This window comes from Thermothielavioides terrestris, chromosome 1, assembly GCF_000226115.1.
Source record: "Thermothielavioides terrestris NRRL 8126 chromosome 1, complete sequence".
Lineage (NCBI taxonomy): Eukaryota > Fungi > Ascomycota > Sordariomycetes > Sordariales > Chaetomiaceae > Thermothielavioides > Thermothielavioides terrestris.
In genome coordinates this window covers 560,987-588,379 of record NC_016457.1, presented here as the reverse complement: position 1 = coordinate 588,379, position 27,393 = coordinate 560,987, and the positions used below count along the sequence as shown (strand labels likewise).

Sequence of the window (27,393 nt, the reverse complement as noted above, 5' to 3'; positions counted from 1 at the left end):
CGCGCCGTTGCCTTGAAGCTCTTGAACTTCACAGTTGCGTCACCAGCATGGTACTTGCCCTTCCTACCCAATATTAAAAACTGGCCCTCCCCCCCCACGGCCCCAGACGCTCGACCCCCTTCTGTTCTCTCCCTTTTTCTGCGTCGTTTCTAGTCCAGCTTTCGTTGGTATCAACCAATACGCCCACCCCCCCGCCGTCCACCCTGGCCACTTATTGACCAAGGCCACCTCCTCACGCAGCCGGTACCATGTTCTGGTCCCGCTGTCTAGAGTTGTTTCTCTCGCTTCCGGCCCTGGTCATCGTCGTCAGGGCTGGTACCGTTACCTACGACTGGAATGTGACCTGGGTGTGGGCAAAGCCCGACGGGTTCGGGCGGCCCGTCATTGGGATAAACCACAAATGGCCGTGCCCTACCTTGGAGGCCACCGTGGGCGACACCGTCATCGTCAACTTCCTTAATAAGCTCGGTAACCAAACGGCCGGCCTGCATTTCCACGGCGTGAGCCAGCTGCAGACCCCGGAGATGGACGGGCCAAGCGGTGTCACTCAGTGCCCCGTCCCGCCGGACGCGTCGGTCAAGTACCAGTTCACGGCCGACGCCCCCGGTACCTTCTGGTGTATGTTCCCGTAGAGAACACTCAGTGAGGGCATAGACTGACACCTGGACTGCAGATCACTCCCACAACATGGGGCAGTATCCCGACGGCCTGCGCGGGCCGTTGATTGTGCACGACCCAAACGACCCGTACAAAAGCAGCTACGATGAAGAGGTCATCCTGAGCGTTTCAGACTGGTGAGTGCTCGCCAGGCCCGGCCTCGTGCAGGCACTGCCATGGGCTGAAGAAGCTCACCTCGTCGCTTGTCCGCAGGTATCACAACAGCAGCCTGAAGGCAGTGCAGAGCATGCTGAGTCCCTATAACACTCGTTTCGCGCCTCCGATCCCAGATAGCCTCATTGTTAACGAAGGTCTGGGCTCTCACATCAACGTCACCAAGGGCAAGACGTACCGCATCCGCATCATCAACTTTGCCGCCTTCGGCTCGGCCATGATCCACTTCGATTCGCACACGATGAACATCATCGCCAACGACGCCGCATACGTGAAGAAGACAGACGCCTACCAGTTGCGCATCGCGCCGGCTCAGCGGTACGATGTCTTGATCGCGCCTCTCGACCAGGACAGCGGAAACTACCCCTTCCTGATCTCGCTCGATCTGAACCGCGACTGGACCAACTCCAGCCAGCAGCTGAAGTGGGCACACAACTACACCGGCTATCTCGTCCTGGATTCGTCGAAGAAGTTGGATAAGAAAGATGTCGTGAACAAGTGGCAGCCCATCGACGAATCGCTGCTCGAACCCTACGACGGCGCAGCAGCCTACAGCTCGTACGACCAGCTGATCCAGCTCGACTTCAAGTTCTGTCTCGACCAGAACGGATACCCGAGGTAAGAAACATTCATCTCGGGCATTTTTTTTTTAGGCTGCTTGTGTGTTAACAGCACAATGACCATTAGGTCGTGCTTCAACAACATCACCTACATCAGCCAGAAGGTGCCGACGCTCTACAGCGTGGCGACGACGGGCGACCAGAACACGAACCCGGTCATCTACGGGCAGGTCAACCCGTTCATCGTCAACTTTAACCAGACGGTGCAGATCGTGGTCAACAACATCGACACGGCGACACACCCGTTCCACCTGCACGGGCACCATTTCCAACTGCTGGCCCGGCCGTCGAGCGGCGTGGGCACCTGGCCGGGCCACGAGGGCAACTACGTGAGCACGCCGCCGATGCGGGACACGGTCACCGTGATGCCCAACTCGTACGCGGTGCTGCGCTTCAGGGCGGACAACCCGGGCGTCTGGCTCTTCCACTGCCACATCGAGTGGCACGTCGAGATGGGCCTGACGGCCACCATCATCGAGGCGCCCGACCGCCTGCGCAACCTGACCTTCCCGGACGACCACATCGACGTGTGCAAGAAGTCCAACACGCCCTACCAGGGCAACGCCGCCGGCAACACCAAGAACGTCACCGACACCAGCGGCTTCGTCACCGTCCCCCCGACGACCTACAGCGGGTGCGTCCTTATCCTCTCCTCTCTACCTACACCTTTCCCCTTTCCCCCGCGTGCTTCCCCTTAACCCCCGAAAAAAAAAAAAAGGGAGAAAAAGAAAAAAAATAAAGAAAGGAAGGAAGAAAGGAAGAAAAGAAAAGCTAACTAACCCTCCTCTTAATAAAAACAGCGCCGTCTGGTCGCCGTCGAGCACCACCAAGATCCCCGCCTACGGCCGGCCCACCAACACGGCCCGGGCCGTGGCCCTGGCCATAGAGGACCAGGTCGACGACGAGAGCCTCGCCAAGATCCTGACCCAGGCACTTTCGGCCATCTTTTCCGTCCGGAAGGACTAGTTGACCGGCGCGCTTTGGCCCCCCTCCCCCCCACTTTTTTTATTATTTTTTTATTATTTTTATTTTTATTTATTTATTTATTTTTTTTTTTTTTTGTATCGTGGCAACACGATCTTGAGGGACGTTTGCTGTTACGGCTGGTTGTTCTGATTCAGCTATAGACTGTGACGCCGGTTCGGGGTGAGTTGGCCCTGGGATGGGGTTGCTTGGATATGTATTTGAAGAGGGGAGGTTTGGTTAATGGGCCGATTTTGGGTAATGACCGGGCGATACGTCACAGTCTTGTGTGCTCGTTTTTGGAGTTTTGTCTTTCATTTCTGCTTGGCGTTTGGCTTAATTTATGAGCCGTGGTGTGGCGGTATGCGTGTGTTGCGGTTTGCGCGGATCTTTCTTTGCCCCTTTGCGCTGGTTCCCGAGCAACATTGTTGCGGTATTATTCTACTAGAGGCGTCAGCACAGACGCAAAGTAGATGCTATAGACGGAGCAATAAACCGAGATTACTGGAACCGGATGGTTTGGTGAAGACCGAACTGAACGAAGTAAGTGTCTTTGAGGGGATATCCTGTGACACGTTCAGGCGAGCATATGCAAGATCTCGTCCTCGCTTCTTCAACTCGAGACAGGCAACACCGTTCCCGGGCCTGCTCTACACTTTGTATGTCTATAATACCACGTACAGTACCGGGACTTGACCCTGACTACGGTTAAAGGGAGACAGGAAACGGTGCGGGCGATGGCGGATCCTCGATCAAGAGTCTTCGAGATGCGACATATGAGAGGGACGGCCTAGACTGACCTACCGTTAGCATTGGGGGCGCCAACTCATCGTTAATAATGTCTCGCCGATGCAACGCGCAACTGGATGCAGCGCGTTCCGCTCGTGCTTGACTTGATACCTACTCGCTGCAGATACTATAACTGCCCGGTGACGACGGTCATGTGAAAACAGCACAAGCAAGCTACCTTAACACCCAATCTTGAATCCCACCATGCGTCATAATGACTAGGTAGTCTCGCTGCAGGACATTCGGGTCAGTTCCCCATCTCCATCCCACCGGAAGTCCTGTTACGCAGCAGCAATCCGCAACTCAGGTATGGCAACTTAAGCGGCTGGCTGTTTCACCACCTTGAGCCGACCTGCCGCTGCTTTCCGGCCCGAGGAGGATCGAGCCCGTCAGCGGGTACCCAACGGACATGCGACACATACCAGTCCTGTGGAGTGAATGTCTCGGTGTCTCAGTCCAGCAGCTGCCTGGCCAGTTACCGGATGCTAACTCCTGCAACGTGATCCCGCGAGCAGCATGTGGTGCTTCATGTGGTTGAGCCCGATGGCGAATGGGTGCAGTATGGGCCAACCGCAGGCCGTGCTGCTCGGTATCCATAGAAGATATTGCACATCGCAGTCTTCTGAGTCAGAAACTGCCGCTTACCTACCGCGCATGAGACATCGGCAACAAGCTGGATCCCGATGGACACCTTTTGAGGCAGTGGCTTTCAATCCCGTCGGCAATGGACATGATCGTTCTGCGGCAGGCCATGGATGAGTGGTGGATGATCATCAACGACTGTCAATTGGGCCACATTCCTGGCGCTGCTTGTTCCGGGAGAGACTGAATCCTTGGTTGGGTCCTTCAGACCTGTCATGGTCCATACGCTGCCAATGTGTGGTTTGGTTGACGGGGGTACTCTGTCCGGTCAGGATGCATCTCGTCCGCAAAGCGAGAGAGATCTCGGTTGGCTCCGAGGCTCCAAATCTGCAGCCCGAATGCCCCTTTCCTCTTGCACGTCTCGTAATGCAAGACAGTGCCAGACCGGCATTATGTCGGCGAGATAACTCCTGGGTCAGGATAACGTGGAAAAAAGTAGGCATGTGAAAAGTATCTCAGCCACTGGTCTGAAACTTGCAGCTCTCAGCCTCCAGAGGCCCAGGAGCGATGCAGATTCTCAGCCAACCATGAGTGCCATGCTGTCGTGCCACTTGGCAGTGAGGCGTAGGACGAGGATGCCGGTCAACCGGAACAGTTCGTCTTGGCCTTGCTGTTCCCCAAGTCGAAGTCGCCGGAAAGGTCTGCTGGGGGGCATGGCGGGACGGACAATCGGGGGTCCGGTGGTGGTGGTCTCAAGCTCTCGCCGCACTGACCCGCCAATGCCGTCGCCATGATAGTCGCTTAGGCCAGCACGCACCGGCTTTTTCTGGCAACGGGTGAAGGGAATGCTCAAGCGATCTCAAGCGATTCCCGCCAGACTAGGGACAGGCAGAACGAGACGGGAACCTGAACGGACGGGGGACGATATGAAAACCACTCTGGCATCCGCTGGATTCGAGTACACTGACGGGCAGCTGGAAACTTGGCAGCGTTAAACACCAGGGAAAGCTCTTCTATTCTCGCCTTTGGGGGTGCTTTTGCGCGGAAAGACGGAGGCCAGATGGTGGCCGCTGAGCAGAGGTATTAGTCCAACGGACAAGGCTGTGGGGACGGGCTGCCTGCGAGGGCCGTTGCCGGGGACCGGGGACGACGGGAGTTCGTATTGGACGGGAGGTTCTATGACCACAGAAAGTTTAAATGAGCTGTTCCGTGCATGCTAGGTTGTCCTAACTTCGTGGTCAGTCGGCCGCTGGCAGCTGTGCTCTGCTGTGAGGAGGGAGGAACGTGGCAAGGCTCCCAGGTTTCGCAATGACCTTAGCTCCCTACCAATTCAACCTTACCTTACCTTACATAAGGCAGGTAATTTTCATCCGCCGACCCTTGAGAGAGGTAAGGTAGGAGTAGGTGTCTTTGCTGGTCAGGGGAAGGAGCAAGGGAAGGTCAGGACCCTATTCCTTAACTGGCACCAAATGCAGCAACTTCAGGTTGGTAGGCAACACTCAGTTGAGGTTGGATTTCAGCGTCCAGAGTGCCAGAGGGAAGGAACAATCAAGTGAGAAGGCAGTATAACCGGAAGGAAGTTCCAGGCATCAGCCCAAGGTACGGAAGTACCTTACTGCTTCCAGCATGCAGCTGTCTGCCAGTGCCGAAGTGTAAGGTAACGTTGGCATGTAAGCACCCGGGTCACCGGGAGCTTCACTTCCAATCTCAACCTTTTGGACTTCTATTTCTCTCAGGGTCCCATTTCCTCCTGGTTCCATATAATGCAAAATAGACGCTGCGTGTCCCGTTGTGCTGGGAGCTCTTGATGGTTCCATTTGCGACAGTATCGGTGGATCGTACATCTAACATACCTAATCTACCGAATCAGCCATGATCCAGCCATCTTTTAACTCCCGCAGTCAGTCAATGTTCCATCCAAGCCGTCCATGAATGCGTCCGTATCTCCAGCGGCCATCCGAACGAATAACCTGCCAGGCTGCCTCAGCCTCCCTTACCTAAAATATCCACCCTGCATCATCATGCTTACAGGTACCTTACCTTATCGGCTTCGTCCTGTCACACCTCAGTTCTCTTGGATCGGCAAACCAGCAGAGGCTACGCCCACGAACAGGTATCTTCACATCACTGAAACGCGTTTTAGGAGCGATGTGTTGTCACAGAAACCCTCCTAGGTTTGCATGTCGCTGGCCATGCTGTGGTCAGCAGCCAGCCGGCCAGCTCCGCACCCACCAGCACCGGGACTTCCACAACAAACAGGAACCTCTCTTTACAAATCCATGACCTGATGATGACTGGCGAACTGACCAGCAAATACTGGTTGGGCTGGACCGTAGCGATCCGAGACCCAAGCGCCGATCCGCTGGGCTTCGGCCGGCTGCCTCTGCAGGTAACCAGGGCCGTCCTGCCATGCGCTGATATATGCAGCATCTGAACCACAGAGTTCCCATCAATCCTGTAAAGCATAGCCAGCGGTCAACGTGTTTCCTGCTGGCGGGCCCTCGTGGAACCGTATCCTCCGTGTTGGGTTCACGTGACGACCCGAAGCGTGGGTACTGCGGAGCGTCCCGAGGACGGCCGCATCACAGTTCCTGCTAATTTTCTTGAGCAGTCTTCCATTCACTTATCATGAGGCTAGGCAATTCCGGAGCTGAAGCCGGGGCTGTGCGTGCGACGTGCAACGAGCCGCTGCAGAAAAGCCCGTCGTTTCTTGGCCCTCAGGATGAGCGAGGGCGGATCTAACCTCCCCGTTGCCGCTGCGGGCCCGGGTACCTACCTGCCCGGCCTTGAAAGACGGGTTCGAGCCTCGATCCCCACGACAGCGCTGAGCGTCTCCAAGCCCCATCGTACCTAGCATCCCGTCAACTGCTTGTTGTCTCTCCTTCAGATTGGGTTAGCACTGGCACTGGGCGGAGTAGACAAAGTCGGCTGGCTCGCTGTGGGCGCAAATCTTCTTGGCCGGCCAATAGTTTACCTGTCGAACGCCCGGGTATGCCCTTGTCTTGCAAGCCACTGAGCAACTGGATACGGCGAATGTGGTGTATTTAATCTGTGTAACAGGTACGGATTACAGGCGAAAAGGGGAGAGGAAACTCAGCAATGCAGGATGATCCAGAAGGGGAGCTGTCCGGAGTGCACAGGCCACATGGTGGCCCCTGCAAAGCCTTGCTTGGCATGCTGCCAATGAGGCTCCACTTGCCGCCCTTCCAGGCGAGCTCCAACAACGACATGTCATGCCTCCTGCAGCATTCGCACCTTCCAGCGCCGGTTTGCAGAGTAATGTGGAAGCCTGAAGATTCGGCCCTCAGATTCGGCCCGTGCGGAAATGATGACAACCAGGCCTGGAAATGGCATCATCACCACATACCCCTCGTCCGCCAAGCCGTCATCCAGCATTCTTCGTGTTGCAAGTCAATTGATCGTGGCGGCTTGTTGGGGTAGTCCGTGGCGTCGCTGCGGAAAGAGTCCGACCCGGGAGTTCCCCGGGGGGCCCCCCCTTCTCGATCGCGGATTCCCGCACGTCGGCTCCTGATGCCTTTCCTTTGCTTGTGCACACAACGTCGAGACGTGGCGGAGGGAAGATGCTGCGCCAAGTGTGTGGGTATCACCTACCCCGGCCCTCGTGGACTTCGCTGAACGGGGCCATGTCTTCGTGGAGCTCTGTCCCTCTGGGTGGACGGGGGCTGTGTTGTGCCTCTCCTCTTCTGAGCCTCGGTGATCTTTGCAGGGGGGAACAAGGGACGGGCGTCCGGTTTCTCGAAAATGCCCACACGGTCCACGGGCAAACCAGGGCCTGGCTCCCGCCGGGTCCCCGCGGTCTACTTGCGGCTTCCGCTTATCACCCGCGCCTGCTTTGAATGGCCTGGTTCTGCTACACCGCATGCGGATGGCGCTGCATCCGGGAAAGAACGAGGGGCCGGCGGATCATATAACCTGAATATTGGCCGCCGAGGGCACGTTTCTGCTCGACTCGATCTGTCGCAGCACACATATCACTTACAGATCACCCTCCCAGGCTTGATGCTGAGGCTGGAAGGCCCCATGCCGCTGCATTCCCCCCCAGCTCAGCATTTTTAGGAATAGGCGCTGCGACGGAGAACGACATCGACCACCACTACCGGCGCTGCCGCCGCTAATACCTCGAATTCGCTACAGAGTACTGCTATTCACGCCACGCCACGCCCCGCCACTCGCGGCAGGCCCAGTGCTAGGCTCCCAAGATGGGTGCCGACCAGGATAACGCGTGTGCCAACCGGCCTGCGTACCTCCTGCTGGGTGACCAATCGCTCGATACCCATGGCTTCCTTGTCCGCTTCTTCGGCCAGGAGCAGCACGGCGAGTTGGCCAAGGCCTTTCTCCGCCAGGCTGCCTACGCCCTCAAGTGGGAGATACAGAGGTTGCCCGCCGCCGAAGCACGCAGGCTACCCGACTTCCTCACGCTGAAGCAGCTGAACGAGCGGTACAACAAGAGCGACTACAAGCATGCGGCCGTCGACGCCGCGCTGCTGACCATCTCGCAGCTCGCCCACTTTCTCGAGTGAGTCCACAGATTGTGCCCCATGCCCTGCCCCCGTACCGAATTACCCTGTCTGACAGTCGATACGTTAGCCACGTCGAAAAGCACTCCGAGGATATCCCTCATCCTGAACACACTGTTGCTGTTGGACTTTGCTCGGGACTCTGGGCCGGAGCCGCCATCTCCGTCACGCCGTCGTTGCCAGATCTCGTCCCAGTCGGTGTTCAGACCGTCATCTTGGCATTCAAGCTGGGTTCCTACGTGCAAACGATCGCCCAGCAGTTCAGCCACTCAGCACAAGATGAATCGGAAAGCTGGACATACCTTTTCCCGCTCTTGAGCCACGAGGAGACGGCCGTCAAACTGGCCGAGTTCCAGGAATCAACTGTGAGATCTTGAGCCCGCCAAGGCGCAAGCAGCCTCGACAGTCCGACGAAAGAGAAAAGTCGGGAACGCTAACTCCGTATAGGGAATCCCGCCCGCCAATCGCGCGTATGTGAGTGCCGTATCCAGCAGTGGCATCGCCGTCTCTGGGCCGCCAGTCACACTCAGCACTCTGGTGAACCGGGGCATCCTCTCGACGAAGCCGGTGGCGATTCCAGTCCACGGCCCGTACCATGCGCCGCATCTCCACGCGGGTGCAGATGTGAAGAAGATTCTCGACCTGGACAATCCGCGGGTGGAAGATGCATTCTACAAGTCCCGTCCACGGCTGCCCGTTATGTCCTGCTCGACTGGATCGTTTTTCTCCGCTGCGGATACCAAGGCCCTCATGACCTCCGTGGCCTCAACAATCCTGAATGAGACCTTGATGCTCGACAAGGTTCTTGCCAGCTGTGTCGAACACGCCCGCCAGGTTGAAGCCAAGAGCTGCCTCATCTTGCCCCTCGGGCCGACCCAACTCGCCGGCGCGCTCAAGCATGCTCTCAAGGCCAAGACGGATCTGGAGGTCGTTGTCCGTACACCGTATGATGCGCCACCCGAGGCCACATCGAGCCTGAGCGGGAAGTGCAAGCTTGCCATTGTCGGCATGGCCGGGCGTTTTCCCGATGCCGCCAGCCACGAGAAGCTCTGGGAGCTGTTGGAACGCGGCCTTGACGTCCACCGCCTGGTCCCTGCGGACCGATTCGATCACAGAACGCACGTCGATCGGTCGGGCAAAGGCACCAACAAGAGCCACACGCCTTTTGGCTGCTGGATTGAGCAGCCCGGCCTGTTCGACCATCGCTTCTTCAACATGTCCCCGCGCGAGGCGTTGCAGACCTGTCCGATGCAGCGGATGGCCTTGACCACCGCGTACGAGGCTCTGGAGATGTCGGGCTACGTTCCAAACAGAACGCCATCTACGAGGCTTGATCGCATCGGCACATTCTACGGCCAGACCTCCGATGACTGGCGAGAGATCAACGCCGCCCAGGACGTGGACACGTACTTCATCACGGGCGGCGTGCGGGCATTTGGCCCAGGGCGCATCAATTATTACTTTGGCTTCAGCGGGCCCAGTCTCAACATCGACACGGCGTGTTCCTCAAGCGCGGCCGCCATGCAGGTTGCCTGCACCGCGCTCTGGGCGCGGGACTGCGACACGGCCATCGTCGGAGGCCTTTCTTGCATGACGAACCCGGACATCTTTGCCGGGCTCAGCAAGGGCCAGTTTCTTTCGAAAAACGGCCCCTGCTCCACCTTCGATGACGCTGCCGATGGATACTGCCGTGGTGACGGCTGCGCATCCGTCGTCGTGAAGCGTCTGGATGACGCCTTGGCCGACAAGGACAGAATTCTGGGCGTCATCCTCGGCACTGCGACCAACCATTCCGCGGATGCCATATCCATCACGCACCCGCATGGCCCGACGCAGTCTGCCTTGTCGACCGCCATCCTGGAGGAAGCGGGCGTTGATCCCTTGGACGTCGACTACGTTGAGATGCACGGCACGGGCACGCAGGCCGGGGACGGGACCGAGATGTTGTCCGTAACCAACGTCTTCGCCCCGGCAGACCGCAAGCGCCGCGCCGACAGACCGCTGTACCTAGGTGCTGTCAAGGCCAACGTCGGCCACGGAGAGGCCGCATCGGGAGTTACAGCCCTCATCAAGGTGCTTCTCATGCTCGAGAAGAACGTCATTCCGCCCCATGTCGGTATCAAGCCTGGTTCCGTGATGAACCGGACTTTCCCCGACGACTTGTCCGCGCGGAACGTCAACATTGCCTTCCACGCGACGCCCTTCCGACGGAAGGATGGGAGGCCGAGGCGCGTCTTCATCAACAACTTCAGCGCCGCCGGAGGCAACACCGGTCTCCTGCTCGAGGACGGCCCGAAACCCAAGCCGGCGGCGGTCGACCCGCGCGGCCACCACATTGTCACGGTGACGGGCAAGTCCAAGACGTCCATGATCAAGAACGCGCAACGCCTCATGGATTGGATTGAGACGCATCCAGACGTTCCGCTCTCACACGTCGCATATACCATGACGGCGAGAAAGATCCAGCACTACTGGCGCATGGCCGTGACTGGTTCCGATCTTGCCCAGGTTCGGAACGCCATCGCGGCTCGCCTCCAGGATCACATCTCCCCCGTCCCGCCCCAGCAGCCTAAGGTTGTGCTGATGTTTACTGGACAAGGCTCGCACTACGCAGGGCTCGGGAAGGATCTTTACGAGCACCAGTCGGTCTTCCGGCAGAGCATCGACGAGTTCGTCCGCCTCGCTTGGATACATGGCCTACCATCGTTCCTTCCCTTGATCGATGGCAGCGAGCCCGACGTGGCTAAGTTGTCACCGGTAGTTGTCCAGCTTGGCTTGGTCGCGTTCGAGATGGCGCTTGGTCGACTGTGGGTCTCGTGGGGAGTCAAGCCTTCCCTGGTGGTGGGCCACAGCCTCGGAGAGTATGCCGCGCTCGAAGCCGCTGGCGTACTCTCCGCCAGCGACGTCATCTATCTTGTCGGCGTTCGCGCCCAGATGCTGGTCGACAAGTGCACGCCTGGAACCCACTCGATGCTCGCTGTGCAGGGCTCAAAGGAGGATGTCAGACCCGTCCTCGGCGCCAACGCCGGCGGAATCGAGGTTGCTTGCATGAACGGACCGCGCGAGACAGTCCTCAGCGGCAAGGCTGATGAGATCTCCGAGGCCTCCCGGACCCTATCTGCCGCTGGGCTCAAGTGCACTGAGCTCCGTGTGCCTTTCGCCTTCCACTCCGCCCAGGTGGACGCCATCCTGGACGATTTCGAGGCGGTCGCTCAAGGGATCAGCTTCCGCGCACCAAAGCTCCCGATCATCTCGCCTTTCCTCGGCAAAGAGATTGAAGGCGAGCCCATCGATGCGAGATACCTGCGCGAGCATGCCCGCCAGCCGGTCAATTTCCTTGGCGCGCTCGTCTCTGCTCAGGCGGCTGAGACTATTGATCACAAGACCGTCTGGATTGAGATCGGCCCCCATCCTGTGTGCGCCAATCTCGTCAAAGGCGTCTTCGGTGCGCCGACCGTCGCAGTTCCCAGCCTGCGGCGCAAAGAGGACTGCTACAAGAGCATATCGAGTACCGTTGCCACGCTGCATTGTGAGGGCGTCAAGATCGACTTCAATGAGTACCATCGTGACTTCCAGGACTCGGTTCGCCTGCTCGATCTGCCCAGCTACGCATTCGACGAGAGCAACCATTGGCTTCAGTACACCGGCGACTGGTGCCTTACCAAACACCGGGTTCGTGACGCCGCAAATGCGTTGCACACGCGCAAGCTGTCAACGACGTCCGTGCAAAAGATCATCGCGGAAGAGGTTAAGGACGACGTGGCTACCGTTGAGATCGAGTCCGACCTCTGCCAGGAGCAACTCCGCAACGCCGTGTCTGGTCATTTGGTCAACGGCGCGCCGTTGTGCCCGTCATCGCTGTACGGCGACATGGCCATGACCGTGTGCGAGTACGCCTACAAGCTCCTGCGGCCCGACGCGCAGCGGATTGGGTACAATGTCGCTAAGTTAGAGGTGCCCAAGTCGCTCATTTTCGACGAGACGGCCAAGAGCCACATTCTGCGGCTGAAGGTGACTGCCAATGCCAAACTTGGCCACGCTGATCTTGTCTTCTACACGGGCGAAGGACCAAAGAGGACTGAGCATGCCAATTGCAAGGTCTATTTCGGCAACTTGGATGAGTGGCAGGCCGAGTTTGATCGCGTCGCCTACCTGATCAAGTCCCGCATCGACGCCCTCAAGCAGGCCGAGCAGCAAGGTATTGCCTCCAAGATCGGCCGCGGTTTGGCGTACAAGCTCTTCTCCGCCCTCGTCGACTACGCTCCTCGGTATCGGGGCATGGAAGAGGTCATCCTGGACAGCGCCGCTTGCGAGGCGACAGCCAAGATCCGCTTCCAAACCACCGAGCAGGACGGCAACTTTGTCTTCAGCCCGTATCACATCGACAGCGTCTGCCACATCTCCGGTTTCATCATCAACGGAAGCGATGCCATCGACTCGCGCGAACAGGTCTTCATCTCGCACGGCTGGGGCTCGATGAGGTTCACCGAGATCCCTAAGGCCGACAAGGAGTATCGCAGCTACATCCGCATGCAGCCCGTGCAGGGCAGCAAGATGATGGCGGGTGACGCCTATGTCTTCGACGGCGACAGGATCATCGGTGTCACTGGTAACATCAAGTTCCAGTGCGTCCCGCGCAGGGTTCTGAATCAGCTGCTCCCCCCACGTTCCGGTGGCGGCGCCGCTCGCGCGCCTCCTCGGCCGGCACCCACCAAGCCGCCTTCCGCCGAGAAGGCGGCCCCTCCCAAGAAGAAGAAGGAGACTGTGACGCCAGCTAATATCGGCAAGGTCAACCAGAAGTTGAGGAGCCTTGTCCATTCGGTCATGGACATCATAGCCCAGGAGGTGCACTGCAGCCACGACGAGCTCGCGGACAACATCGCCTTTGCGGATTTAGGCGTCGATTCGCTGATGTCTCTGACAGTCAGCGGCAGATTGCGGGAGGAGCTGGAGCTGAACATAAGCTCCAACGCCTTCGTCGATTACGCCACCATTGGCGAATTCAAGCGCTACCTGGCGCAATTCGAGAAGACGGCGCGCAAGATGAGCATCTCATCGCACGACTCGGAGCTTATGAGTACTGCCGAGTCACCCGAGGGCGAGACCGAGTCGCGCATCACGACACCTATTGGGGATAGTGAAGCCAGCTCGGTCAAGGGCGACGACTCAAAGGAGGAGGTCCGGAACCTGGTGCGCAAGATCATCGCCGACGAGATGGCTATCGAGGTGGACGAGATCATCGCAGCGCCAGACCTGGCAGACCTCGGGATGGACTCGCTCATGAGCCTGTCCATCCTCGGCCGGCTCCGCGAGGAGACCGGCATGGATATTTCGCCCGACTTGTTCGTCAACAACCCGTCGCTCAGCCAGGTGGAGCATGCCCTCGGCATCACTGCACCCAAGAAGGCCGCGGCCCGGAAACAGCAGCAACCCAAGCAGCAATCAGCAACACCGCCGGCGCGCAAACAGCCGTCCGAGAAACCGCCTGAGCCCGAGGACCGCGGGGAGTCATCGCAGACGCGTGTGCATCCCAGAATCGGCCTGGAGGAGCCTGCCCCTCCCAAGCCGCCGAGGCCCTCCGAGCTGGTCGACCGTTTTCCACATCGCCGCGCCTCTTCGGTTCTCCTATCTGGAGTCGTCCGCACGGCGTCCAAGCACCTGTTCATGGTGCCTGACGGCAGCGGGTCTGCCACGTCGTACACGGAGATGGCCGAGATCGGTGGCGACTGGGCGGTCTGGGGCCTTTTTTCGCCCTTCATGAGGACGCCGGAGGAGTACAATTGTGGTGTGTACGGCATGGCGGCCAAGTTCATCGAGGAGATCAAGCGGCGGCAGCCCAAGGGTCCATACTCCGTCTCGGGCTGGAGCGCCGGTGGCGTGATTGCGTACGAGATTGTCTACCAACTCGTCCAGGCCGGCGAGACGGTCGAGAATCTCATCATCATTGACGCTCCCTGCCCCCACACCATTGAGCCCCTGCCGCAAGGCCTGCACGCATGGTTTGCCTCGATTGGTCTCCTCGGGGAGGGCGACGACAATAGGGTGCCGGAATGGCTGCTCCCCCACTTCGCCGCCTCTATCACGGCGCTCAGCAACTATGACGCCCTGCCGCTGCCTAAGGAAAAGTGCCCCAAGGTGATGGCCATCTGGTGCGAGGACGGGGTTTGCAAGAATCCCGAGGACCCGAGACCAGAGCCTTATCCGAAGGGCCACGCCCTTTTCCTCTTGGACAACCGCTCCGACTTTGGTCCCAACCGGTGGGACGAGCTCCTGGACCTGGAGAAGATGCAGTTCCGGCACATGCCGGGCAATCACTTTTCCATGATGCACGGTGCTTTGGTATGTTCTCCCTTCCTCTCCCTCACGGTTTCCACATTCTTCTCGCCTCGAAGAGCAATCAACGTACTGACCTCGGGCCTCTCCACAGGCTAAACAACTCAACGGCTTCGTCAAGGATGCTCTTGGGCTGCAATGACTGGACGTGTACCGTGGCCGGTGCGTCTCGGACCCGGGGTAACGACTTGCTGGCTATCACAGTTGGTTTTGGTCAAGGAAGCTACTGGAAAGTGGATGTGGTCGGCGGGCATTTTTATTCGGCATGGTAAGCAGCCCAGTCAATCATTTGCTTGCCTCGGGCGTGGCGCATGCCATCTTACGACAGTGCTTGCTGACCGGCCCCTGGTTGTAGAGCATTTGGCAGTTTTTTTAGAGTTTCCCTGGACGGGGGTATCGAGCGTGGTGTGTTTTTCAAGATTGATCGATTTTCATAGCGTTGCCTTGTACTTTTTGCCATCAGAGTTGCTTCCCCCTTCCTTTACTCCCCACTTCATAGGGTGACGTTGGGACCTTGGGGAGTTCCCTTAATGGAGGAGGAAACGGGAGTTAGGTTTTATTTGTCCTTAATAGGATTTTTGTGCGCGTCGCAGGGACTGATTGATGTTGTAAGAGAGCGAGGCTTGTTTGAAATGCTGTATACCCGTCACACTCGTTGAGCGAAAAGCAGTGCCATCGAGGAAGGTATTCGTCTTTGGTCCCGCATCTGCCCAGCCCCAAGCGTACATTCGGTTTCATTATCTTAAGTGTGGATGAGGCGGGAGGTGGGTGGCAGGGTAGATGCTGTAGTTCTTCGAGACTAGGGGTTGGCAGCCCGCTTCGCGGGCTACGCGCAGCCATTTCAATCCTTTTTCTTGGCAGTGCCACAACCACCCACTTTTTCCACAACCACCCACTTTTTCCACACCTACGCACCCACCTTTTCTAGCGTATACGACATTTATCCCATAGAACCGCGTATATCCGTTGTAGCTCGGCTTAGCAGCGCATTTATAAGTATTTACTGATCCGTTACCTCTTTTCTAGGCTTTTCCTAGGCTTTTCCTAGGCGATTAGAGCGAGTCTAACGTATATACAAAAGCCGCCTATGTATAGAAGTAGAATTACTATACCTAGAAACTAAAAACCTAGATCCTTCGCAATAAACCGACTAACAACTACGTCGCTACTAACTAACTAGCTATTGAACGTAACTATATATATATTAGCTCAATCGCTATATATAAACAATGATTTTTAACGACTATTAGATGTCTTCTACGCTTTTAGATAATGAAGTAGACTCGCCTCTACTATCCGTTAAAGTGGACGAAGACGTCCAATATAGCAATACCCTTTACGAGCCGTTTACACCTACGCCAACTACTATAGCGATAGACGTATAAAGGGAAGATAATAAAGCTAAAGATATAGCTATAGAAGTGTAAAGAGAGGGGAACGAAGGTAGCGAAATAAAGGTCCTAGCGAGTATCCTTATAAAAGACGTTATTTTCAAGGCTATATAAAACTTTCCTAAGCCTATAAAGTATATATAGGACCTACTAAAGTTTAAGGTATATAGCGATCTATAATAATAATAGGATATTAATGCTAATATACCTATAAGTGGTTTATAATATCTACTTACAAATAGATCTTTATAACCTAGATAAGTATTGTAATATCAACTTCGACTATACGACTAACCTTAAATCTCTATTAATATAAATTATAGGCAACGATCCTAATAACGGTGAATATAAGTATTGCGATAAAGGTCTAGGCCTATATATAAACTACGTTGTATTATAGGACAATATAGGTAATAGCTACTACGCTAGCTACTACTATAACTTAGATAGCACTAGGTATAGCTATTTCAAAGGAAGTAGTAAATATAGTCCTCCTAATATATTTGTAATATACTTTATAGCTAATATATATATAACAAAGTTAAAGATATCTTATAAGCGCTATATTATAAAGGATCCGACCTCTCCCCCTCCCCCTCTACCCCCTCTTTAGCCAATACCTAAGCTGTATAAGCATTATACTACGTCTATAAAGTGTAAGTCGGAGCTTAAAGTAGTTATCTCCTCTAAGTGTTCACGCTCTATAATAGACGTATTATCTTCCGTTAGCTCCTAGTAGTTCAACGACCTATATATACTTTTGTAGCCTATTCCCTATACAATAGTAGCTCCTGCTATATACTCTGTTCTAAGAGATGAGTTTATACCCCTTGTCTATAATGGTCGTTATAGAGCTAAAGAGAAGGCTATACGCCTATTGAATGACGACCTTGCTACGTTTACCTATTATAGCTTATATTACCTAAGAGAGGATAGACGCTACGCTATATATAGCGAATTTACAAGCCCTATTAAACGCGTTAACCGCTATATTAAGCTTATTCGCAAGCTCTTTCTATACTTATCTATAAAAGAAGAGTAGACCTTTGTAGAGGCTTTTAGAGATATAGCTAACCTACTTGATATATTTGTAGTAGATAAACTATAGAGGAAGGAGATATAATTAAAGAACGTAAGTTATAACGAACCTACTTGATAGATCTACAAAGGATATACTATAGAGGAGAGAAACGTGTTTACTAGCTATAGGTACAAAGTATTATATATCTAGAGCGTAAAATCTAGAATAGCGTTATATATATAGAATGTAGGAATCTAGAATAGCGTTATATACCTTAGCTATAATAACGTTATATACCTAGACTATAGGAATTTGAAATAGCGTTTAATATAGGTACAAAGCATTAGTTAATATATAGCACACCTTAACTATAATAATCTACAATAGCATTTAATAACTATATTATAATATTAGTACCTCTAGGTATACAATGTTTATAAGCTTCTTGTCCTATACCTTTAAATCTAATAAGTATATATAAACATTATAAATATCTATAACCTAAGATATAGCTATATAAAACTAGCTATAAGAAAATATAGGCTTTTAAGAATTGATACCAATATAAGAAAAAGACTACCTTTAAGACTTATTAATAGTTATTACAAAGTAGAGGCGAACTAGAAACTGCCTATAAACAATAATATAAGGAAAGTCCTCCTTTGAAGAACTCAACTTGATCTTTAGAATTATTTGCAACTGCCTAGCAAAGTTACCTATTAAGATTCGCCCTTTAATAATAGACAAAGCAAGCTAAGTTACAACTAGCTAAGTCCCGTTGTAGAGCCTACTACTAGGGTCAAGGTTTCGAAGTAAAAGAATAGAGGCTCCAACCTTCAAGGTTAGAATAGCAGGTAGAATAGAAGCAAAGTCTAAGGAAAATAAAAAATCAGAAGACAATATAAGAGCATTAAGATCCTCGCTATTAGGAGGGTTTTCCACCTCGTTGACAGAGAGATACTAAGTTTCCTAACCTAGAACTAAAGAAATAATAGCTATATTGATAGAACTTATAGTCGTATTATAAAGGTAAAGAATCGCTTAGCTTATAAACATTGTCGAGTCCATTGTAATATATTTAAGTAAGTATATAAGATAGACCTAATCAACTAACTACTCTTATATAGAACAAAGTGTAAAGGGGGGGAGGGGATCAACAAAGCTATAGAAGTAAGGATTATAACTTAGATCCTATAACCAACTTACGAAAGTACAGTTGTTAGTATTAGCTCTTTATATTTATATATTCTCCGTTAATCTCTAGACCTATAGCTAAGGCCAAATAGGCGAGTTCTATAGATAGGCTTAAACAATGTAATACCTATTACTATTGTGAACAATAGGCAAGATTTGTATAAAGTCCCCCCCTAATACAACTAGAACTCCTCTAAAGAGGCTATCGTAGTTATAAATATCTTACAATATACGATCTATAGCTTTAAAGCAGTAGCAGTGCTACATTGGAACCTCGTCCTAGATAATGAGCTTGATATATTGTAAAAGAGTTATAAGCTGAGTGTTCTTCTAGACTATATAAATACTAGCGTCTATAATGTCGATCGGAATCTTGAAATAGCTGTAAGAAGTGTAGCCGCTATCGAGAAGGAGAGCTACAATACTAGAAAAAGCAACGTAAAGGATAATATACCCTTATAAACGGAAGAAAGAAGAGAGACAACGATATAAAAAGGTTTTACTAGTCTCGTTAGCGCCTTAGATAAAAAAATAGGCCGTTTTAGAGTATAAGTCGACTATAGCTATAATCTCTATAAAGAGAGCTACTTAGCTAGCGTTTAACCGAGATTAAATGTTTATAAAGAGGGCCTTCTACTATTGACGATTATAACTAAGCTCTACCTATAATAGAGGGTTCTACTCTATATCCTCCTAGTAGTAACGAATAGCTAGTAAACTAAAGTTGGCTAAACATTTATCGCTATTAGCTAGTAGCTAATTTAATAAAAAGAGCCTAAAGTCGAAATATAGTTCTTCTAAGTCTAGTGGGATATTTGTAATACGCTTAAGGCGGTATAGAAGATCGTTGTAAAAGGAATTGTAAAACTGTAACTATAGCGCTACTAGGTCTATAATATCGTTAGTAAGGAGGCCAATAGCAAAAAGCTTATAAAGGGTATACTCTATTTGCTAGTTTATAGCCTCGTTGAAGTATATAATCTAGCTCTAGTCAAAGTCGAGTAGACTAGCTACAACGTATATAGCTAGAAAGGTAGGATATTCGTAGCTATTTATAGTTTGTAAATAGGTAAACGACTAAATGCTAAGGACTAAACAAAGAAGAAGACGAAGAAAATACTACTCACCTATAGTAGAAGGAACGTAGTATATACGCCTAATAGTAGTACTATAGATATAGGGCTTCTACTCCTATAACCGCTTATCCTAGACGAAGTATAAAGGAAAATCAATATAGAGGATATTACAAGTATCCTTATAGGCTACATTGTAAGTAAAGAATACTTCTAGCTCTATAGTCCTACGTTCTAACGCTTCTATAAGCTCTTTAGGAGTGCTATTTGCCTAGAAAACAACGTATTGCTAATGCTTAAGATGGACTAGAAGGCGATAAATAGGGGGGAACTTACAATAGATGTAAAATTCGAAGAGCTATATAACCGCCTCTACTAGGCTAATATACCGATATTACAAGTAGGTATCAACCTCGTTGAGCTAGTTATTTATAGAAAGTTGAACCGTCGACTAATCAGTCCTTTTATAAATATACTTATATATATACTTAATAGACTTTATAGATATATAAATCTCTATATTGATATAGGTAATATATTTATAAGAGAGGTAAAGGTTATAAAGTACAACCTAACGGTTGTTAAGTTGCACCTTATAGCTATTGACCTTACGAGTAACTGTTTGCCTAGTGTCTTGACGACGATAGATAGGATATCCATTTTCTAGGATAACAGTCTCCTTTATAAACGTCTTTGAAAAGCGCTTTAAACAGCTTATAACCCCTATATAAGAGTTACGAACTATATAAGGAGAGGTAGGGTTATTAAAACTATATAGCTTATAAATTATATTGCTTATAATAATAGCTTGCAACTAGCTATTAGGATCCTCTACCTCTATTAGAAGTTTAGCCTAGATAATACGATCAACGTTGGCAAGTATAAAAAATAGATATATAGACTTTTATAAAAGGAAAAGCAAGATATAGCGGTATAGGAGCCTACGTTTCTAGTATTTAACAGTCTAAACAATGCCTATAAACTCGCTAAACAGGTTGCTATACTAAAGCTTATAAAGGATAGCTTAGTACTTAAGCTCAAAGATATAGCTAACAATGTTAAGGTGGTCTACTATAGTCTAGCCTAGAAGAAGCTTTTACTAGATCTCTACCTAGTTTAGGTTGGCTATAACTATAATAAACAGTATAGGATAACCTAGCTTATAAACGATAGCTATTGAATCCTAATAGCACTGAGCAATGAAGTGTAGGCCCCTAATATAGCTTATAGACAAGACAATTCGCTACTTAAGCTTATAAACATCACTATCATCTAGCTATAGCTAGTCCTATACTCCTTAGTACAATTCTATATATAGTTCCTTCTAGTTGTTATAAATCTAATATAGCTTTTACTAATTGCTTATAGTCTAAAGGTCTACTAAAAACTACTAGAACAACTAGCGAAAAAGGAAAGGCGTTTAGCTATAACCTATATAAAGATATAATAAGTACTGATACTACTACCTAAACTCAATACTTAGTTGAGTATAGCCCTGCCCTTAGCTATTATAGAGCTATAAGCCCTAGTAAAAGCTAGGATCTCTAAACAAAAATATTAAAGGATAGGCCAATAGGAGATAGGCAAGGTAATATAGGTGAATATAGTGCTAGGCCTATATAGAGCCGTCGTCTAAGCGGTGTATAAAGACGATATTACGAAAATCAAGCTCCGAATTCTCCTCTAGAATAAGAACAACTACTTTATCTACTATTAGTAGATTCTTATAGTAATAGTCGTAACTATAGCTATAGTCTACAACTAAATATAACTAAGATATAATTGCAATTTACGATATAGCTAAGCTCTAAAAAAAGTATTTCCTCGTAGTTAGGTAGATATAAATAAAGGGGTTATATCGATAGAGAAAGTCTATAAAGCGTAATATAAAATTGTAATTGGAGTCTATAAAGAAGAAAGTTCAATATACAATAGTAGTCTATAGATTATAAAAAAAAAGCTAAGTGTACTAAGGAGGCTCTCTAAGCACCTCTATAAGAGGGCTAGCAATATAATATAGGGCGCTATAGATTTAAAAATCTATAGGCCCGCTACTATAAACGTTGTAAGTAGTTTGATTTATAGAAATAGAAGTAAATATAAAAGCTAAGTTATAACGACGAAGATTATTATAAAAATAGGACCTCTAAGGATCTTATATATACAATAGGTGGTTAAGGAAATCTAGAAGGTAGTAGCTTAGTAGGAAAGAAACGTCGCCCTATAGGCAATAGGAGCTAAATATAGGATTTATAGCTATAGAATTCTATACTATAGAAGAGTATTAGCTAAGGAAGAAGATATAATAGATATATAAATATATACTAAGACGTTTATCTATCCAATATAATGTACTATATTTGGTATACTCGACGTCCATTGGCCTAAGATTATACAATACAACGGTTATACTGCCTATATAGACGTTAGCAATATATAGTAGTATAGGATAGTAGAGTAGGATCACGAAAGTTATACAATCTATAAGAGGTAGCCAACTAGTAGGAACTATAGGATCAAGAGGCGGGAGGAGCTTAGGAGGGTCAAGAGTACGAGTATAGCTACGTCTACGCCTACGACTACTACTATAAGAGATGTATATAATATAAGAAGCGCTATTGCAATAGGTCTAAAAGTCTAATAGCGACTTATATATATAGCAACGGTTATAGAACGTAGACTAAGAGGTAGGAGGTCAGCGAAGAGGAGGTATATCGAGTTACGAAGCATAGTAGATCTAGAGAAACGTAGTAGAGGTAGAAGAAGCTATAAATAATAATAGAAAAGGGAGGAGGAGAGAGAGTAGAAAATTTTATATACCTAGAAAAGGGGGAGCATCTAAAAAAGGGGGAGCCAAGCTTTTTCTATAAAATTTATATATCTAAAAAGGGGGCTCGTATATCCGAAAAGGGGTAAGCGAGGTAGGGGGGAAAAAACGCTAATAGACCTATACCCTATACCTATTATCTGTTAACAGACATAGAAGATAGAGAGCAATAACAATTAGTTAAGGGAGACCCCTGTTTTGTAGCTTGAATGACTATCGCCTTATAGCAAAATTGAGGGCCGTTGTATAGTATATATATTAGATGCGTAGTTGATGATTGCTTCTTAACCTAGTTTGTAGGGTACCGAAGGAGGTGGTTGGCTGCTAGGCATTGCGAAGGACAATGCAACGGCAGATTTTTATTATTATTATTATTATTATTATTTTATTTTATTTTATTTTTTATTTTTTATTTTTTATTTTTATGTTTATTTTATTTTATTTTATTTTATTTTTTTTTTTGTGCAACGGCAAAACTTTTTCCCTGTAGGCAGGTGGGCGCTGCAGCATGAAGGCCCAATACTGCGGACTCGCGAGCAAAGATACTGTTACCTCCCCCGAAACGAAAGCAGGCCTCCGTTGGCGAGACAACGCAGGAGAGGGGAAATATACGTCCACCGTGACCCACAACACGTCCCTACACTACATACCGTGACGTCAACATAAGGTTATGTGGCTCAGTTGGCTCAGGCCCATTTAGACGAGTGATCCACTTCACTGCGGGCCGCAGCGTTGCGTCAATGGGCTGAGTGGGATGTGGGTGTGGTGTTTGTGTTCAGGGGTCTCAGGGACTGGCAGGCACGTCTTTTAAGGGGCTCCAAAGTCCCTTTTGGGTAGAGTAAGCTTACAGTTGTTGAGATTTTCAATGGGATAGATTGGAGGGTCATTGTTGAATAGAGATGTTATGTCGCGGTCAATTGGTCAGTTATTCGCCTAGTTGCTCTCACATTTTATGGGCAGAGGATTGTTGTTTGTAAGTCGGGCGGTTGCCTCGGGAATGGGATGTGGAAATTGCTTGTTTACCTCCGGTGGCAAAGCTTCAATGACATCCTAGAAGTGTCATGAGAAGAGAAGTAAAGTAAACTACGACCTGCCACACACTCGAGAAAAGATTTTCTAGCGGGAATGACGCGGATGCTTGGTGCCAATGCCATCTTTGCCCTCGCTGACGCAGGTAGTGTGGAGTTGCGCGTAGTGCCAGTAACGGCTTGATGAATTGGTATTCAGGAGTTTAAGGATCGTTGGGACCTGCAGTGAGTATGTCAGTCGCCTGGCAGGCTTTTTTTTCTCCATTAGCATATGCATGAAAAGACATAGCGTCTCTGGGCTAAGGCGTCTCTGGGCTAATATGCGCGCATTGGCGTCTGCCATGCAGCTTGTACATACGACATCAGCGAGACATGTACGTAGGATGTGGCCAGATGAGGTCAGTATCTCCAAGTTGAGCCATTTATGATGCTGCCTGGGTGACTCGACCATCACCTAGGAGGCCATCTATGTCGCTGATCCCGTTTTCTTCTCTCAATGGCTTTTATTTCCTTTTCTCTGTGACTTCTTGGGCGAGACACGTCCTACAAGGAGGGTGATGGAGGTGACCTATCTTTAATAGCCACCTGTGCAGTATCAACGTAGAAGATGTCAACAATCCAAGAATGCATTCCTCCTTGTACGTGTGTCGTTGGTCTGCATCCTACCTACCCGGCTGCCTGCCCGATCATGGACAATAGCATCATCCACATATCAGACCTGCATGCACGAAGCCCATGCGGCGTGTCTACATCATCTGCTGTCGTCAACGCGCATACCGCAGGGCGCCGTCTCGCCACGCCGTGTACGTATTGCAACTCTGGCGACGCTCCGTTTGTCTATAAATACCTCCCTCTTCTGCCCTTTCCCTCCTGGTGTCTCGTCTCGTCCTTGTATTCAGTCTTCATCTGAACAAACATCTGCCCATCGTCTCGGTCAGCCACCACTGTTCATCGCCTGAACCAAAGCGTCATCCACCATGTCCGAGCAACAGAACGTACTCCCTCAGTTTCGGACGGTTCAGGGGATGAGTTTCCCCTTTACCCCGATGATGGAGGCGCAACACCCTGCCCTCCAGACCATCGGCAGCCAAGGCGTTTTACAACGCCAACTGCGCGCGGCTCTTGCCAGGATGGAGTCCGAAGCCGCCTCGGCCCGGCAAGAGCCGCAACAGCACCCCAGGGCCTGCGCGGGGTGCTCGAAGGCCAAGGTCCAGTGCTCAAAGGACCTCCCACGGTGCAGGCGCTGCATTGTGTACTGCACGCCCTGTGAATACCCGGCGTGCAGTACAAAAGGCGGCCAAAAGCGAAAGGAGCCGGCCGAAGCCGGAGCTGCCCCCCCGTCGAAGCGGGGGAAGACACAGCATCAGGCCTCGGCTCCCGCCGTCTCCGCGCCCCCCGCCGTCGCGGCGCCTCCCGCCCTGCAGGCGCCTCCCGCCGTCCCTGCGCCCCTCGCCGCCGCCGCCCCCCCCGCTGTGCCCGCGCCTCCGGCTGTCTCCGCGCTCCCCGCCGTCGTCGCGCCTCCCACAGTGCCCGCGTCTCCCGCCGTCCCTGCGCCCCCCGCCGTCGTCACGCCGCCCGCCGTGCCCGCGCCTCCGGTCGTCCCCGCGCCTCCCGCCGTCCCTGCGTCCCCCGCCGTCCCTGCGTCCCCCGCCGTCGCCGCGTCCCCAGCCGTCCCCGCCCCTGCCGTCGACCCGGACTTCGGCGATCTGCCGCTGTTCGGCAGCCTCTCGGGGGCCCTGGACGGGGACGACTATTTCGATCCGGCCGTCCTCAACCGTTTTTTCAACGGCATTGTCGACTCCGCGCCGCCGATGACGATGACGACGACCCCCACGACGTGCCGGTGCCTCGAGGTGTGCGAGCGCCAGATGACCGCGCTGCACCAGATGTCCGGGAAGGCTCAGCCCGGGTCCCCGTACCGGAAAGCCTTCTTGGGGCAGTGCCAGAGGGTCATGAACGCCGTTTCGGACGCCCTGGTCTGCCAGCGGTGCACCCCGCCCGCGCGCACCAACATCGCCTCGGTCCTGCTCCTCGGCCTCGCCTTCACGACGCTGATGTCTGCCTACCTCATGCAGACGACGGCCATGAAAACCGAGCTGCCGCCCGGCACGTCCCCGAAGCAGCTCGCCGACCAGTCCGCCCTGGACGACTGGTGCACCCTCGCCGCCCAGGTGTACTGCGTGCAGCGCCACCTGGAGAAGTTCCGCGCCTGGGTCGACGAAGCTCCGGCACAGGCCCCCCTCGCCGCCGTCGCCCTGGCCGAGGCCGATTGGAGAGTGTCCGTTCTGGCGGCCATGGAAGAGTGGGAGGGGCTGCTCCCGGACTTTCTGGGGTGAGAGAGAAGGCTGTGGGGGAAAACGGGAAGGGGGAAAAACAAAAAAAAAAAAAAAAAAGTTGAAAAAGCAAAAACCCAGAAAAAAAAGGTGTGTGGAAGGGGGAATGGAAAAATATTGATGTATAAAATGTTCTTGTATGTACGTACTTCCATTTTGTGTTTGTTGTTGAACCCGTTGTGCGCGCAGAGAAAGGTCATAGCGGTGGCGTTTCACGTCCAGCCAAGAATCTTCTCGAGAGGGTGTTCCATGTCATCTTTATAGAATTGTTACCTAACTTTGGAAAGACACCTGGAATCGTGTCAGAGACTAGGTTGGCATATCGCATTGAGTACTCAAAAACGTCTCGTCTCTCTCATTCTCAGTTGTCCCTCTGACCTTGGCTCATGACCTGGTCACTTACCCCCCCACTCGCCATCTAACGTAATCATACTTACCAGTCTGCTGGGGGCGATGAGATGTTTTTGCTAGCAATTAAAAGCCCGATTGTTAAATGAAACTCCATTGAGTTCTTGAGGCGAGCCGTGCCTTCCTGGATGAGGCACCGTTCTTAGAAGCTACCTTACCTACCTGGTTCCTTCAGGTAGTGTAGTATCGTCAAGGAGGCCCCTGTCATAGTGCCTTCCCGATTCGGAATCAAGGCAGGGTCTCGAGCCAATGACACAACGCCAAACTTGAAACGCCCCTGCCAGGGTCGCAACACTAGAATGCTTACGAGATGAACCTCAACAGCTGTAAAGCGCATTCCTCTTTTCCTTTTTTCTCTTCTTTTTTTTTTCTTTAAACACACTTTAACACTTCCTTTAAGCGATAAACAAGTTGAGATTGTTAATAAATTTCTATCTAGATAATGGTATAAGCTAGTGCAAGTAGCGACGCTATAGTGAGATTGTACCTCGGTCACCATTATTTCCGCTCCCGTTCTCTTTAAAAAAATATATATATATAAAAATTGAGAAGAAAACAATAGAAAAGAAAAAAGAGAGAAGGAAAAAAAAAGGAGAACAGAAAAGACAGTGAAAGAGAAAGGGAGGAGGAGAGAGAGATTTGGCCAAGAGGCTCATGATCTGACCACCAGATTCTTATGTATAGGTACAGTACTGAGCGAGTTGATGGCTGGGTCCCCAGGCACCTGAGCTCAGTGAAGCTACCGTAGCTTTCACAGCAGACTGTGCCATCACGCAGTTGGCGACGGCCTGGACATTGGACTGCTTCCGTACCTTCTGGAAGCTGATGAAGCCTGCTTTCACTCAGTGGCTGCTGACACAAAATTGCGAGCTAGGCAGGTGCAGATCGGCGAGAGTCGGACCATCCTGCAGCACCCCGCTTCTGCTTACCATTTTGCGGGGAAATCTGAATGACTGACGCAGTGCGACAGCGCAGCAAATCGTTTCCCGTTCAAGGTTTGGCAAATGGAGCCTTACCTGGAGCAAGTTTCAATCAACGCCAGGCTGTCCCCACCCTAGATGGCGCTCCCCTCGGTCCCGGCAGTGAGAGCCCTCTCGTTGAATGATCACTTAACAACGTTGTGGAGGATTCTGACGGTGAGTGTTGGCCAGTCAAAAAATGCATTTCAACTCCACACAAAGCAACAAAGGGAAGCGAGATTCGGCAACCAACCGTGCCCATAGGGGCAACGACCATGCAGGCGCAGGCTGCACTGGGCGGCCAAGCAGATTGGTGGCTTGCGCCAGCTCTTGGCAAAAAAAAGCCTCAATGCTATTTGAGACATTCTGTGGCGTCCGGCGTGTGGGGTGGCATTCCGAAACTGGCCAGCGTCGACACTGGGCGCTGCACGCTGCGCGGGCTTCAGCCCCTCAGCCGCCGATAACGGGCCGAGATGTCAGTCGAGCCTTCTTGTTTTACGGAG

General features: G+C 51.3%; 3 protein-coding genes across 3 annotated transcripts; all 3 read left to right on the top strand.

Moving 5' to 3' along the window:
* Positions 1-248: 248 nt before the first annotated feature.
* Positions 249-2,149, top strand: THITE_2038876 (multicopper oxidase like protein; the record flags this gene model as incomplete). The annotated part of the gene is made up of 4 exons (XM_003648567.1): positions 249-618; positions 674-794; positions 886-1,449; positions 1,519-2,149. 4 exons carry the CDS (start codon positions 249-251, stop codon positions 2,147-2,149), a joined length of 1,686 nt encoding a protein of 561 aa, XP_003648615.1.
* Positions 2,150-7,836: 5,687 nt separating this feature from the next.
* Positions 7,837-15,045, top strand: THITE_2106274 (uncharacterized protein). Its single transcript, XM_003648566.1, has 5 exons — positions 7,837-8,322; positions 8,394-8,688; positions 8,771-14,662; positions 14,751-14,924; positions 15,012-15,045. The coding sequence occupies exons 1-4, from the start codon at positions 8,006-8,008 to the stop codon at positions 14,796-14,798; spliced, it is 6,552 nt and encodes a 2,183-aa protein (XP_003648614.1). The 5' UTR covers positions 7,837-8,005; the 3' UTR covers positions 14,799-14,924; positions 15,012-15,045.
* A 9,122-nt stretch (positions 15,046-24,167) lies between these two features.
* THITE_2083808 (uncharacterized protein) lies at positions 24,168-25,526 on the top strand (the record flags this gene model as incomplete). The annotated part of the gene is made up of 1 exon (XM_003648565.1): positions 24,168-25,526. The coding sequence occupies one exon, from the start codon at positions 24,168-24,170 to the stop codon at positions 25,524-25,526; it is 1,359 nt and encodes a 452-aa protein (XP_003648613.1).
* Between the last annotated feature and the right edge of the window lie 1,867 nt (positions 25,527-27,393).